This window comes from Postia placenta, assembly GCF_002117355.1.
Source record: "Postia placenta MAD-698-R-SB12 unplaced genomic scaffold POSPLAscaffold_9, whole genome shotgun sequence".
In the NCBI taxonomy this organism is placed as follows: Eukaryota; Fungi; Basidiomycota; class Agaricomycetes; order Polyporales; family Adustoporiaceae; genus Rhodonia; species Rhodonia placenta.
The window spans coordinates 592,318-604,909 of NW_020169840.1; the positions used below are offsets into that span (position 1 = coordinate 592,318).

The following is a 12,592-nucleotide window of genomic DNA, read 5'->3' on the forward strand; positions in this document are numbered from 1 at the left end:
TGTACTTTTGATACCATAGTTTGCATAAGCAAGTAATGAATTGATATACCGGACGGATGGTAGGGCGCGGTGAAAGGAACTAGAACTAACTGAAACCTAATTGGCAGTAAATGAGCACCACGACCCAAAGCGAGGCATATTTATTGGTGTTATGTAACGATGTTGATTGGACCACATTTTCACCTGGGGAATTACCGGTGATTCGTCGGGGAATTGGATCTCTGTTGACCAACCTCCCGAGATACCGCGCAGCGCTGTTGGGACCCTGCAGATCTGATTATGATTTTTCGACACTTTCCAGTGTTGAACGAGTGCTACGGCGACACCGCGCATCCTACACCCCTAGGGCCTAGGCTGAGGACCGGAAGATTTTTGAATGGTAAATATCAACCTGACATGCTTCGAATCTTGTACCGTATGTTCGATTCATATAAACTGATGTAATCTTGGTCAGGTGTTATAAGTACTACAAAAGTTTCTTCAGAAGTGCTGCAGCCTTTACTACACTAAGTACAACGTCGGAGTTGTCCGTTGATCGATCATAGACGGTCTATACTGGCCAATGGCTTACTGCAAACCGTGATGTACACGTACTCTGCTGGATACTCTTCCGACCTTCACAACAATTTGTCTCTTAGAGGTACAGGTTTCTGCAAGTGCCCCCTTTGATGATATCTCACAAGTCGCAACATAGCTCTTGATTGAAGTCGAAGTCGACGGCACACAAGTACTTACCACTCAACGAACCAGATTTTGTGCGATTGCCGGGCGCTCCAAGGCTCGAGTCCTTCCACGCAACTCCTAGCCTCTACAGCAATTATAGTGAGGCGATCTTATGTATCTCAGGGATTATGAGACTGAATGTCGACATGTGAACACTGGCGCCAACAACTCTTTCTACTACTTGATCGTCATCCTCAGCTATGGCGTCAGCAATGTCCACAGACACTAATTTACCTGGTTCGACACTCATTCGTGCGCGATCACCCCATCCTCTTGAGTCGGAGACCCCCATAGTAAAGCATCCAACGGACAATCCAAATTCTATGGAGCTCGCAGAGCTTGGGAAGCGGAATGACTTATCTACTTCGGCTAGCTTGGCAGAGCGTGCTAAAACCCCTGATTCCCGACTGCAGAAAGTCCACAAGCATCGCGCGCGCATCCAATTTGCGGTGATGTGTTTCTCCTTGTTCATGGCAGGGTGGAACGATGGAACCACAGGACCTCTCCTTCCGCGCATGCAGAAGGTCTATCATGTACAGTTAGCGCATTTAAGAATGGTGATTGGATACTCATGCAATATTTTACCAGGTCGGCTTCGCTGTGGTATCGCTCATATTCGTCTTTGCCTGCTTGGTACGTGACTTCGAGATGTACTTTTCCCCTTACAATTGTGTTGGCAACTAAGCGGGACCGTAGGGCTTCGTAACTGGTGCTACGGCAAATGTTGCCCTCACTGACAGATTTGGCTTCGGGACGGTTAGTCAGTGATTGAGCTACACAACGCAATGACTAACCAGTGTTTATAGGTCATGGTGATAGGTAGGCAATTGAATAGCTTGAATGAGATTAGATCGCCTTCATGGACTACTCGCGTCAGGGTCCGTTGCCCAGATGATAGGCTACGCCATCGAATCATCTGCTCCGCCTTTCCCTGCGTTCGTGCTCGGCTACGCCGTCAACGGATTCGGCATGTCTTTACAGGTTTAACTTTGGCGCCCTTCCATGTCTTTTTTCTGTCTGACAGCGGCTCCAGGACGCTGGCGCGAATGGGTATGTGAGCTGCCTCTCAGATAACCCCGAGACGAAGATGGGGATCATGCACGCTGTCTACGGCAAGGCTGCATATATTGAACTGATGCATATGGTAAACTTACTCTTGCCTTCCCAGGATTTGGGGCACTATGCTCTCCTCTTGTTGCTACACAATTTTCCCAATTACCGAGATGGTCTTTTCACTACCTCATCTCACTCGGCATAGCCTTCATCAATACCGTCCTGCTTGCCGTCGTACTACGCTTCCGCACCCAGAATGGTTAGTCAACGTCACGCTGCTACCCCCGGCTGCTTATCCAGATTCTGGCCCCTACCATAGAGTGTCTCGCGGCGATTGGTGAAGATCTACCTCAGACCGGCGCTCCGGGCGACGGCGCCCATATGACGGGCGGTGCTGCGAACGACTCTAGCAAAAGCAAATACAAGCAAATGTTCCGGCTGAAGGAGCTGCATCTGCTTGCGCTCTTCATTTTCATTTACGTCGGGATAGAAGTCACTGTAGGAGGTAACTGGTTGTGCATTCTGCCCCACATCATTGCTCAGGCTCTGCTACAAGGATGGATTGTTACCTACGTCATTGAAGTCCGCTCCGGGGGTGCGTCGTCCGGGTATATTTCCTCAGGCTTCTTCGGAGGTACTTTCTCTCCGCGGCGTCCATCGAGATTAACGCTAACACTTTGGACCGTCGCGTCAGGTCTCACGCTTGGACGCGTAGCCCTCTTATGGGTAAATAAGACCGTGAGTCGTCTTCATATCCGCATGCCGCAGACACCGATCGTCCCCCAGGTCGGCGAGCGACGCGTCTTGTTTATATATTCTCTTCTTGCCATTGGGTACGAGACTCTCAACAGAAAACATCCGAGTTCTGACACTTACATTGCTCTCACGCGCAGCCTTGAGCTTGTCGTCTGGCTCGTTCCGTCGCTGATCGGTGGTGCCGTCGCCGTCTCGCTCGTTGGCGTCCTGCTTGGCCCCATCTACCCGATTGCAATGAACCACTCCGGGCGCGTGTTTCCTCAGTGGCTGCTCACGGGTTGCATCGGGTGGATAGCGGGCATCGGACAGGCGGGCTCCGCGTTTTTGCCGTTCCTGACGGGATTGCTCGCGAGCAAAGAGGGCATCTTAACTTTGCAACCTTTGTATGTGACTCGTTTCATTCTATAACCCCTAATTAAGCGCAACTTCGACAGGTTGGTGTCGATGATGGGTGCGATGGTCGTGCTTTGGGCGATAGTCCCTGGCCACGCGCCTAGGGTTGATTGATGGTGCAAGGACATCACTGTCCTTACTACTCGCTAATGAAATGAGGTACGTTTAATGCATTCGGATGAGCGCATGGTGCTGATACAGTGTCTGCTGATCGGGACGGTCCAGAATGAATGTTATGTGTTGATACAGTGCCCATTTAACGAATTTACGTAGCAACACAATGCACCCCGATATCCCTCTTCTAATATGCGCAAAATAACCTCGTTGGAGTCTTGGTTTTATCCACGCATGTGTGTGTTCCCTTCAGCATTCATTATTTCCACTAAAATGTACATGTACTATATTACAGTTAACCTCATGAACGCCACATGAATAAAGTACAACGAATGTTTCAGGTGGCTCAGGAGAACTAGTTTGAGGCACCGGTGCTGTTAGAAAATCCAGCGCCGAGATGCTTGTTATCCGGGTGCGCGCCTACGGTGTCCACGATGAGCGTCTTGCGCCACAAAATGACGTATCTGTACTCACCGTGCGCGACTGCCGTTTCTCTGCGCAATACCGCCTCGCGTTCGAGACGCTCTGCCTCAGCTAGCTCGGTGCTTTGAACCTTGATCGCGTTCGCCTCCTGCTCCTTTTGAGCGCCGTGCGCCTGAAGAGCCCGGCTGCCGACCAGCTGACCCGCCGCCTCTTCCGTGCCACCCTCCGCGCGGACTCTGGTCTTACCGCGATCGTGGTGGCGCTCTGTGGTCAGGCTTGGGTCTGTCGAGGCGGTCTGAAGCGTAAAATCATCTCGAGCGTTAGGCCAGTAAGTGGGAGCGGGTTTGCTTGACTTACGTTCCCGTAAGCTGGTGAACCTACTTTGCCATTGTCCGCCGCGCGGGCTGGACCGCCGCCCCGACGGTTGATCGTGTGAACCTGACCCGGCGGACCTGGCTGGTTGGCATAGTCATTCACATTTGGATTGGCACCTGCGGTTGACCCTGCTGTGTTGCGGTTCTCGTGGTGCTCGTGTGCATTGCGCGCATCCTGTTCAGCGGCCTGCGTCTTCTTCTGCATGACCACGTTTAGAAATAATTCGGACAGAAAAGCGTACAACTCACCTTGCTCTTGAAAAGTGGCATGTCGGGCTACTCGATTTGTGATGGTGTAGGGATTTCGTGAAGTCAGATGATTGTTTAACCGTACTTGAGAACCTATACCCTCTATATAGGCGATTTCACATTCGATGGGGCCTATGACGGTGGCTCCATAAGTTTCCGACCCGCTAACCCGCACCCTCCACAAGTATGTGCCGGTGTGTTATAATTGGAGGACAAACTGGAGCCAAGTCTGTCATCAAGTGGGGAACTCCACTACAGTGACTCGTAGCTCCACTGAGTGTTCAGGAGTCGCTGACGCGCCCACGTGATCCAATTACACGTCCAGTGCAAGTCCATGTACCGACAATGTGCCTGAAGTTAACCCTTAACGGAGGTCTGCCTGACAGGAATGGATGCCCGCTTCTGCGAATCTTCGTTTCCGTACACCATATGTTATTGACTTCGTTTGGCCCTCGGTCTCTCCCGGTGCTCGTGCCTCTGGGAGCTTTACCGCAAGGCAGTCCTCTAACGAGCCATCCTAGCTTTATTATATTAGTAACAGAGTAATAGTTCTAGAGTTGCGTGACAACATGCAGATTACCATCCCCTAATCCAGGCCGTTCCAGTCACTCCATACATCATTATTTACCATGAACCTGATACTGTGACTGGCTTCGGTGCTCTCGAATGCCAATTCAGCTTGTGAGGCTTCGCGCAGGTTGAGGAGCAACCGCGACAACAAGATCGCAGTGAGGCTCAAGATAGGGGAAGTCAGATTTCGTAACAACATCTCAACTGAGATACTCACTACATGATCCATATCGCCATGACTGCTGAGTACTACATGCCAAAGAAGCTGTGAGCATGCATAGGGTCATCCACATTGTAATTTACCTCCATATTACGTCCGACGCAATGTCCAATGACATTGAATATGAGGAGGAAGCTATGGGAATTCTATCAGGGCGATCGAAACACAAACGAGCGACCGTTGAAGACCTGAAGCATTGCGCAGCTGAAGTCAAGTTCTCTGTCAGTAGATCTGCCTGTGATGTACACTGCTATGTACGTACTATCTCTGAGCAATATTGTTAACAATGGCTGGAGAGCAAGGAATTCAGGGTCATAGTGTCCAGCGGTCCTCGCCTTGTACCACGTCAGTATGTGAGGACAAATCCGTCAAAGACGATTGACGCAGCCCTTGAGCCCATCAATTCTACAGTAATAGTTCAGTTGGAGATGTCGGCTGCATGGGTCACCGACATGACCTACAACTGTAGTGTTACTTGGTATGAGTCTATTGTCGCATTTGTTTCACGGCCGAGAGCCACACACCTAGAGAATGCTTCTCCCGGATATGAAGTGCAAACAGTACTCCTTGGAAGCGATTCATATGCAGACTTCGTGAGGGTCATCATAGCATACTAACGGACGAAAAACAGCCGTTAAAACTTGACTAGTATGCTCGAGCATCAGGGAATATGGGATGCTTACTGCGGTGAGACCAGGGCTAATCGAGCCCAAAAGCAAGCCAACAACAAGTAGCCACCTCTTCTGGCTATATAGAACGCTCGTGCGCCAAGCGGAGAATGCTGAGGCATCAGTTCACAATTGGTTGCAGTCCAACCTCAGAATAAATGTACCAGAAGCGGCGACTACGAGGAGTATATCTACAGCCGTCATAGCTCGGGTGTATGTCATACAGCTGTGGTGAAGTTTACATATGTGCTCAGACGAGCTACATGGAAACTTACCTCTTCGTGGGTTATCAACATATGTGGTATCGCATTGAAGATTGAATGATCCTCTCACCTCGACTGACCACTCCCAGCGATTCACAGCTGACAGTGATCCAGCAATATCGAATGCAACCACGGCAAGACCACCATAGCGCATAGCAAAGAGCATTACATTCACTAAGGAGATCTTGGTTCTCCATATATATCGTACCTCTCGATCAAGTGTGAGGCAGTAGTCATAGCAATACAGACCTAAAACAGCGGTGAGCCTCTGGCGTTAATTATTATATATGTTATACCTGTCGCAGCAATTGAGAGCGATGTGCCAAGTGTATTATCGTCGCCATGGATCAGTTCGTCCACGCCAGTAGTCATATCAGAGATAGCTGTACTCACTACTGAAATGTAGTTGCGGACGCCATTAGGCACACACTGGTGTTAACGAATAGACAACTCTGCCGCCGTCTTGTTTCTTGTCCGAAATATTCGTTATGACTGTTATGACTGAATAGAAGACGATGGCCAATTTGTACTATGGAAGCCAGGAAGACAAATGTGACATTACAGCCCGATCGGAACACAAATGGGCGTTAGCTCCTGCGCTAGAACACTGTCACGATGAAATACAACAACTGCGCCGCCGCCGGATCGCACTGGGACCTTCGGCGTTCATAGACCTTCTCATCTTCACATCAGAATGATCTGGTTGCATCCGAACGCGGAAAGGCAGAAAATTATTAATCATGCAGGCCCCGGTCTCAGACCTACATGGTCGGAGAAGCTCATTAATCAGCATGCCAGTAGCTCGTGGACAGAACTGCCGTCCTGGACGCCCAACCTGCCAGCAAGTGAAAACAGAGTGCATTTGTAGAGACCTCAATCATAAGTTGGAACTATGCGATCACAACTTGATTGGCTGGGTACTTGATTCGCCAATCATATCGTGATCTCAAACCTCTAGCCGATGACCTAGGCTCGTTGGAGCAACGGGGATTCGATCGGCGAGCGTGTCTGCGGGCGTAAGGGACATCGCGCCCCAGCTTGCGGGCTCGTTACTGATCGTATGTTTCAGCATATGTCTCTGACACACCCTACAGCTAATTCCATACCGATAGACATACCCGAGAATATTTGTGCGCAAGCAGGGTTGATGCGAGATTCGGAATCAACACTCGGGACCGTGGTCCCGACATGGCTGGACGCAGCAAAGTATCGTCACAGCCACGATTTACCAAAGCAGGCTGTTGTTTCTGGGGCTCGCCTATTCCCACCCGAAGTCCGCTACGCACACATTGCGTTCAACAGGTCTAATGATATAGAATCAGCCGTAATCTCACACGTGATTGATACGAACAGTACAAGGCATGGGACTTTGTGATGGTAAACCACCCATTCAGAATATTGCACCAGGATTTGCTGCAGAGGACCAGAACGGATTTGCATACATTATGAATCGCACCGCATACCTGCTTCAAGATCTCAGCTTAAATGGGCTGAGGCCGCAAGACACCGAAACTTGTAAGAGGAATCGAAGATGGCACAGGTCCGTACATGCCGAAGCCGTTCGTACTTAGCCATGAAAATGAAAATGAATTGAAAGCATCAAGCGAATGGACACTGACTGCCAAGAAGCTCTGACTGTCATCACTCTAGCAAGCAGAGTAGCTGCAATCTCCCACTGGACCCTATGTCCTGCTTTCGCCAGGCGTCGTTTTGGACGTCCAAAAGGGAGAGAGACAAGGGGAAAAGATGCATACGGATACTCCCTGTATGCCTAGCCTGACGTCCTTCGGTCCGATCGCTGCTGGCAATTTGTTCTTAACCTGAACATAGAGTACATCGACAGTTCGATATCCTGAGCTGGTTGGAATAGTTCACAGCCTACGTAGAAAGCCAAGAAAAGAGTAGATTGCCAGAAATGGATTCTTCCTGACCAGCGCCTTTCCCCGAGAACGATAGGTTCTAGCGCGCGTGCCCTATTTGGCTTACCTACCTATCCTGGTAGGTATCAGTGGCTAATTCGGAAGGCAATTTACTCCCAAGGCCATACTTCGATGGCAAAGCTACGCACACCCTGTAAGTGTACATAGTGGACCGGGTTTAAGTGATGACGACCATCGCTGCAACGGAATCCGTTTGCAGAATATGGGATTGTGGCGCCATCGTATTTGGCGTTGTTTGTACTACTACCACTTCAAGTCGCGCGAGTCTTCCTGCACGTTCCTCACGCGATTGACAAAGCTCAGTATATCGTTGTTGTTTGTTTTTTCTGAGGATCTCTGATGAACTTCTACAGAATCCTGTAGATCGTTTTGCAGCCTCTCGAGCGTGACGAGCATATCCGGGCCGAAGGGGTCCACCATCTGCGGTGCGATCGCATGTTGGCGGGCGGCCAGCGACATCTGCGGGAAGTACGTCGTCAACTCCGAGAGGCCGTTCTCACCCTGCGTGTTGGTGATGTCGACGCCTGTGTTGGTCCTGTTGGGACGCAGTGGCTTTGCGAGACGACCGCTTGGAGTAGGGCTTGTGCTTGCGAGTGCTGCGCCCCTTCTCAGACTTGACCGCGCCGCTCTCCGCCGCTTTCTTTTTGCCCTTGTGGATGATGCCGTGCATACCCTCGCGATGTCGTAGGAAGGAGCCAGCATCGGTTTTTGGGCCTCTTCGGTTCCCGAGCATTCTGCCAAGGGCTCCTTTAGAATTCGGGAGCTCGCAGAGTGCAGTTCCCGAATTCTGGTCGCAATTTGTCTGGACGGACGTATCCCATGTGACAGCCTGCACAGACCTACAAATGCGTCCGATCTGCCTTTGCGATCTTGTGTGTCCCTGCGATGGCTTGCACGGACCCACAAATGCGTCCGATGCTCTTCTCCGGTCTTGTCACGGTGGGTGCGTGGTTTGAGGTGGCAAGTACACGTTCCCTTATCGGATAGTTGTTCCCCACGACAGAAGACGGGGAAGCCCTCTTTGTATTTCTTCCGTGGCTATTCTTCAGCTATATTCTGCGTGCAGCATTAGACAGGGTTCAAAGTCATAAAGACACTAGACTCCTACTTCCTTGTTCCCGACGTCTAACTTGCGTTTCTGGGAGCCGGTGTTGGACGCCGTATAAGGTGTCCCGGTGTCGGCAACGATGTTTGAATTGGTTTGAGGGTCCTGTCACAGGGTCAACTACCGCAGGCGGTCGACTGAGTTCTGTTTCAGCTCTTCAAGGTCCAAGGTCGCCAATGTCCCGAGGTCCATCAGCCTACACCTATAGTCACGCCCATCAGATCCTCGCACATGCACAGCACGACATGACAGACCGTTGACGGTTGAGTTGGCCATGCTTAAGAGGACGCGCGAGCAACCTTCGCTGCTCAGCATTTGCCTCTCCGGAGAGGGTACTGGATTAAAGGAGGCGGACACGATGGCAGATTAGTCAGGATTGGAAGTCATCAAGATACCGAACACTTACCGTTTCAGCTCTGCTTGGGCTTTATGAGGCTGATGTTGCATGCCTCCATCCTCCCTGTTCTCCAGCGAAATTGTGTCGGCCTGGTCTCCTCAAAAGAGTCGTCCACGGCGTTGAAACTGCATTGCGATGGTCCCGTTCACGAGCGTGACGCGCGGGGACGATGTTGAGGAGGGGACGATCTCCAGAGTTTCTGCAGCCCATTCTCGCATCGCTTCTGGTCCGGTTCATAGTACACGGTCGGATACCTCTGGTATCTGCGACCGTGATAGCTACATAGCGGACCGTCGGATACAACACATACAATAGGAATAACTTATCCAGAGCAATATCCATCGACGTATCAAGGGTCGACCGCGACAAGGTATCGAGAGGCATCGAAGGTTCTGAGAGACTCCGTCGGCAGCAGTGTTGTGACCATGAAGTCCTTGCAAGCGCTCATTGTCACGCCTTCAAAGTGGTGTTTGAATGCGTCCCTGCGATTGAAGGACCTATCGCATGCTGGGCATCGGAACTTCTTTTTGCCGTGGATGGTGACGAGGTGCCTTTTCGCGTCATTGGGGGTTTTGGACGTGCTGTGGCAGATGGGACAAGCCCACAGGTTGCCCTAGGATCACATATCGTCAGTAACATTGGCATAAACACAATGAGACGAACTCACCAAGCGGTAGACCCCCAAGGTGTTGCCTGACGGTTGAGGCTCGGTGGTCTCCTCGACCGAGCCATCGACGTCGTCCTGGAGCGGCGGCGTCACAAGTGTGTCCGAGGAGCTGTTCTCCTCGGACTCGTGTGCGTGTGCGCTTTCGCTGCCGGCGGGGGTCTCGCCATCATCCGAATTCGAGTCATCATCGCCACCGCTGGAGGCACTGTGATCGAGTGAGGGTTGCTTTGCTGGCTGTAGCACCCTGCGATCTTTAACAAGCCCACAGAGAGGCCTCGGAAGCATGAAAGTAGTGCAGGGGTTGCCCAGATCTACCCACGCTTGTCTGGCGCGCACATATATAGTATTCATGTGGGCTTTTTCGTGAATGTTGTTCTTGTGTGTACAGGATGTGCGTTGACGGGAGGGTTGTGGGAGGATGTGTAAAGTCCGTCAGACAGCGGCCTATATATACTCTGACCGAATGGACTCAGCGACTGCAGACGAAGAAAGGTGCAGACGAAAGAAAGCAAGCCAGTGGAGACGAGCATAATTGTATTACTATGCTGACGACAGCATTATGCTATTCGGTACAAGAGAGCGGTGGAATGAATTTTTGGTGGTGATACATTGTTGAGTGGTCAGCGTAGTGCTGGGTAATCCAACGGGTTGCTTTGACCCTTGGTGGATGATTGCTTGATTATGCACCACGAGATCATAACACCGTCGGTGCGCAGGTAGCGGGCGTTAAAGCCGTTGGCTTCGGATCCTAACAAAGCCAAATACCGGACCAGTCCAGGATGACATCATTGAGACTTTGTCAGAGGTAGCCGGTCAGCGCACTCAATTCCGAGCGGCGGGCATTACGCAGCCGGCACCCTGGTCCGACGATTGCCTTCCATATGCAGCGCGCCCTCGCACCTCGGGACCCCCCGCCCCTCACTTCATCCCGCCCACCATGTCGACCGCACCAGCGGAGAAGCAGCCTGAGAGCACGCAGACATCACCGCCGCTGACTGGCGACGAGCATGTAGACCCGGAACACAATGCACTGACATCCGACAATGAGGGATCTACCTCACGCGTCTCTCTCGATGACCCCGTCGCAGACGACCTGCCGGAAGCCGATCACCCCACTGTCGCCCTCCTGATCCCGTTTCCTCCAACCCTGCGGCAGCCGTCAAAGAAGGACGACAAGGTGCCGCCGTTCATGATATATGCGCCCATGGCCGCCCCGCTGCCGCCTCTTAAAGAGGGCGAGAAGGACAGTCTGACCAACAAGGCGATACGCAAGTGGCAGAAAGAGGAGAAGGAGGCGCGCGAGAAGGGTACTGGTTTCAAGGTGAACATTATGCCACTCTCACATGTATATGGGGCTAATTGATACCTGGAATGAGGCGAAAGCAGTGAAGGTGAACTCTTCGCTGGACTCCAAAATAGTCCAATATTCCTGATTGTAGCATGTCGATGATACGCAGCTAATTTCCAAAGGCATGTCAGCAACCAAGAACAGTCGTATAGAATTTTTGGTACGCACCCCGAACAAGAAGAAGCTGAAAGAGGTCTGTTTATCCAAATGTCCCGGCCTGCATGTGGGTTTCTCATCGTATGCATGGTAGCTCCGCTTTGTATATCCACGCTCTTGGCCTGCGGAGCATGTACGCGAGGACTTTACGCAACTGGTGAAGTCCGCAAAGAAGGGCGCGATCATGAACGGGATCATCGCAACCAGCATGGCGCCATTCGCACTCGCGTTTGATACATTGACCTTTATCCCCGGCGTGCGTAGCCTCTCTCTCGCGCGTGTGACGTCGTTAACATCCCTGCAGCCGTTTGAGATCACCGCTGTGTGGTCCGCATCATCTTGGACCGGCGCCGCACGCGCGACGGGCATCGCGAATCGCGTCACGTCCTCCTCCCTGCCGATTGCCTTCATCCCCGATCCTGCACTCGACATGCTGCGCTTCCGTGTGCACGAGTTGTGCTACCGATACGTCCGCCCAGGGACTCTGGGCCCGCCGCAGTGGAACGGCGCAGAGGGAGGCCCGGTGAAGCGGGGCCCGGACCTAGCAGGCTTGGTGCTGGAGGCACTGCGTGCGCATGGGGAGGACATGGATGACCTCGAGACGGATAGGAGGATCGTGGCGGAGGACATGGAGCGCTGTCTGAAGAAGGCGGCGAAGGAGTGGGTGAAGACGGTGAGCTGACTTTACGCATGTACAGAGTATGGTTGTGGCAGTTGTAAACCTGGTTGTACGAAAGTATCACGCACGCATTGGACAGCAGTAGCTCATGACGTAGTCAAATTATTCTTACAAGCGGACTGCTGGAGATATAGCCGAAGGAGCGACAACCCTATCTGTAGTGGATAGGATGCGCGCCGAGCAGCAAGCTTGTCGTGGCTCCGGCTGTCACTTGGAGAGCGCATGATGTTTACCAAGTGCATGGCGATGAGCTTGGAAGAACTGGCATTCAGGGACCGCTGTCACTCGTACCGCTAGTGGCTTGCACTGCCTGTCCATACGTCACCTCGAAGACTTTCACCGCATTCCAGCGTGATCAGACCGTCGCCCCTAATGGCTGGTGGTAAAGCCGAAAGCGAGTGGGTGCCAGGTGGATGCATGGAGAGTCTGACATTGCACGGCCCGGACAAGGTACGTTCTGTGGACATTCCGACAAGACGACAGGAGCGTGTACA

At 52.0% G+C, this 12,592-nt stretch overlaps 4 protein-coding genes across 4 annotated transcripts; 2 read left to right on the top strand and 2 right to left on the bottom strand.

Annotated features, from left to right (window-relative positions):
- Positions 1-935: 935 nt before the first annotated feature.
- POSPLADRAFT_1147149 (hypothetical protein) lies at positions 936-3,039 on the top strand (the record flags this gene model as incomplete). Its single annotated transcript, XM_024486028.1, has 10 exons — positions 936-1,256; positions 1,312-1,356; positions 1,420-1,483; positions 1,574-1,694; positions 1,757-1,773; positions 1,892-2,035; positions 2,096-2,371; positions 2,471-2,514; positions 2,545-2,915; positions 2,967-3,039. 10 exons carry the CDS (start codon positions 936-938, stop codon positions 3,037-3,039), a joined length of 1,476 nt encoding a protein of 491 aa, XP_024337712.1.
- A 355-nt stretch (positions 3,040-3,394) lies between these two features.
- Positions 3,395-4,106, bottom strand: POSPLADRAFT_1057863 (hypothetical protein; the record flags this gene model as incomplete). Its single annotated transcript, XM_024480965.1, has 4 exons — positions 3,395-3,459; positions 3,514-3,757; positions 3,820-4,035; positions 4,086-4,106. The coding sequence occupies 4 exons, from the start codon at positions 4,104-4,106 to the stop codon at positions 3,395-3,397; spliced, it is 546 nt and encodes a 181-aa protein (XP_024337713.1).
- Positions 4,107-7,989: 3,883 nt separating this feature from the next.
- Positions 7,990-10,266, bottom strand: POSPLADRAFT_1047238 (hypothetical protein; the record flags this gene model as incomplete). Its single annotated transcript, XM_024479235.1, has 9 exons — positions 7,990-8,281; positions 8,313-8,585; positions 8,647-8,795; positions 8,855-8,956; positions 8,990-9,053; positions 9,106-9,186; positions 9,258-9,337; positions 9,610-9,861; positions 9,916-10,266. The coding sequence occupies 9 exons, from the start codon at positions 10,264-10,266 to the stop codon at positions 7,990-7,992; spliced, it is 1,644 nt and encodes a 547-aa protein (XP_024337714.1).
- A 586-nt stretch (positions 10,267-10,852) lies between these two features.
- On the top strand, positions 10,853-12,484 carry POSPLADRAFT_1034491 (hypothetical protein; the record flags this gene model as incomplete). The annotated part of the gene is made up of 4 exons (XM_024477025.1): positions 10,853-11,236; positions 11,355-11,456; positions 11,514-12,092; positions 12,260-12,484. 4 exons carry the CDS (start codon positions 10,853-10,855, stop codon positions 12,482-12,484), a joined length of 1,290 nt encoding a protein of 429 aa, XP_024337715.1.
- Between the last annotated feature and the right edge of the window lie 108 nt (positions 12,485-12,592).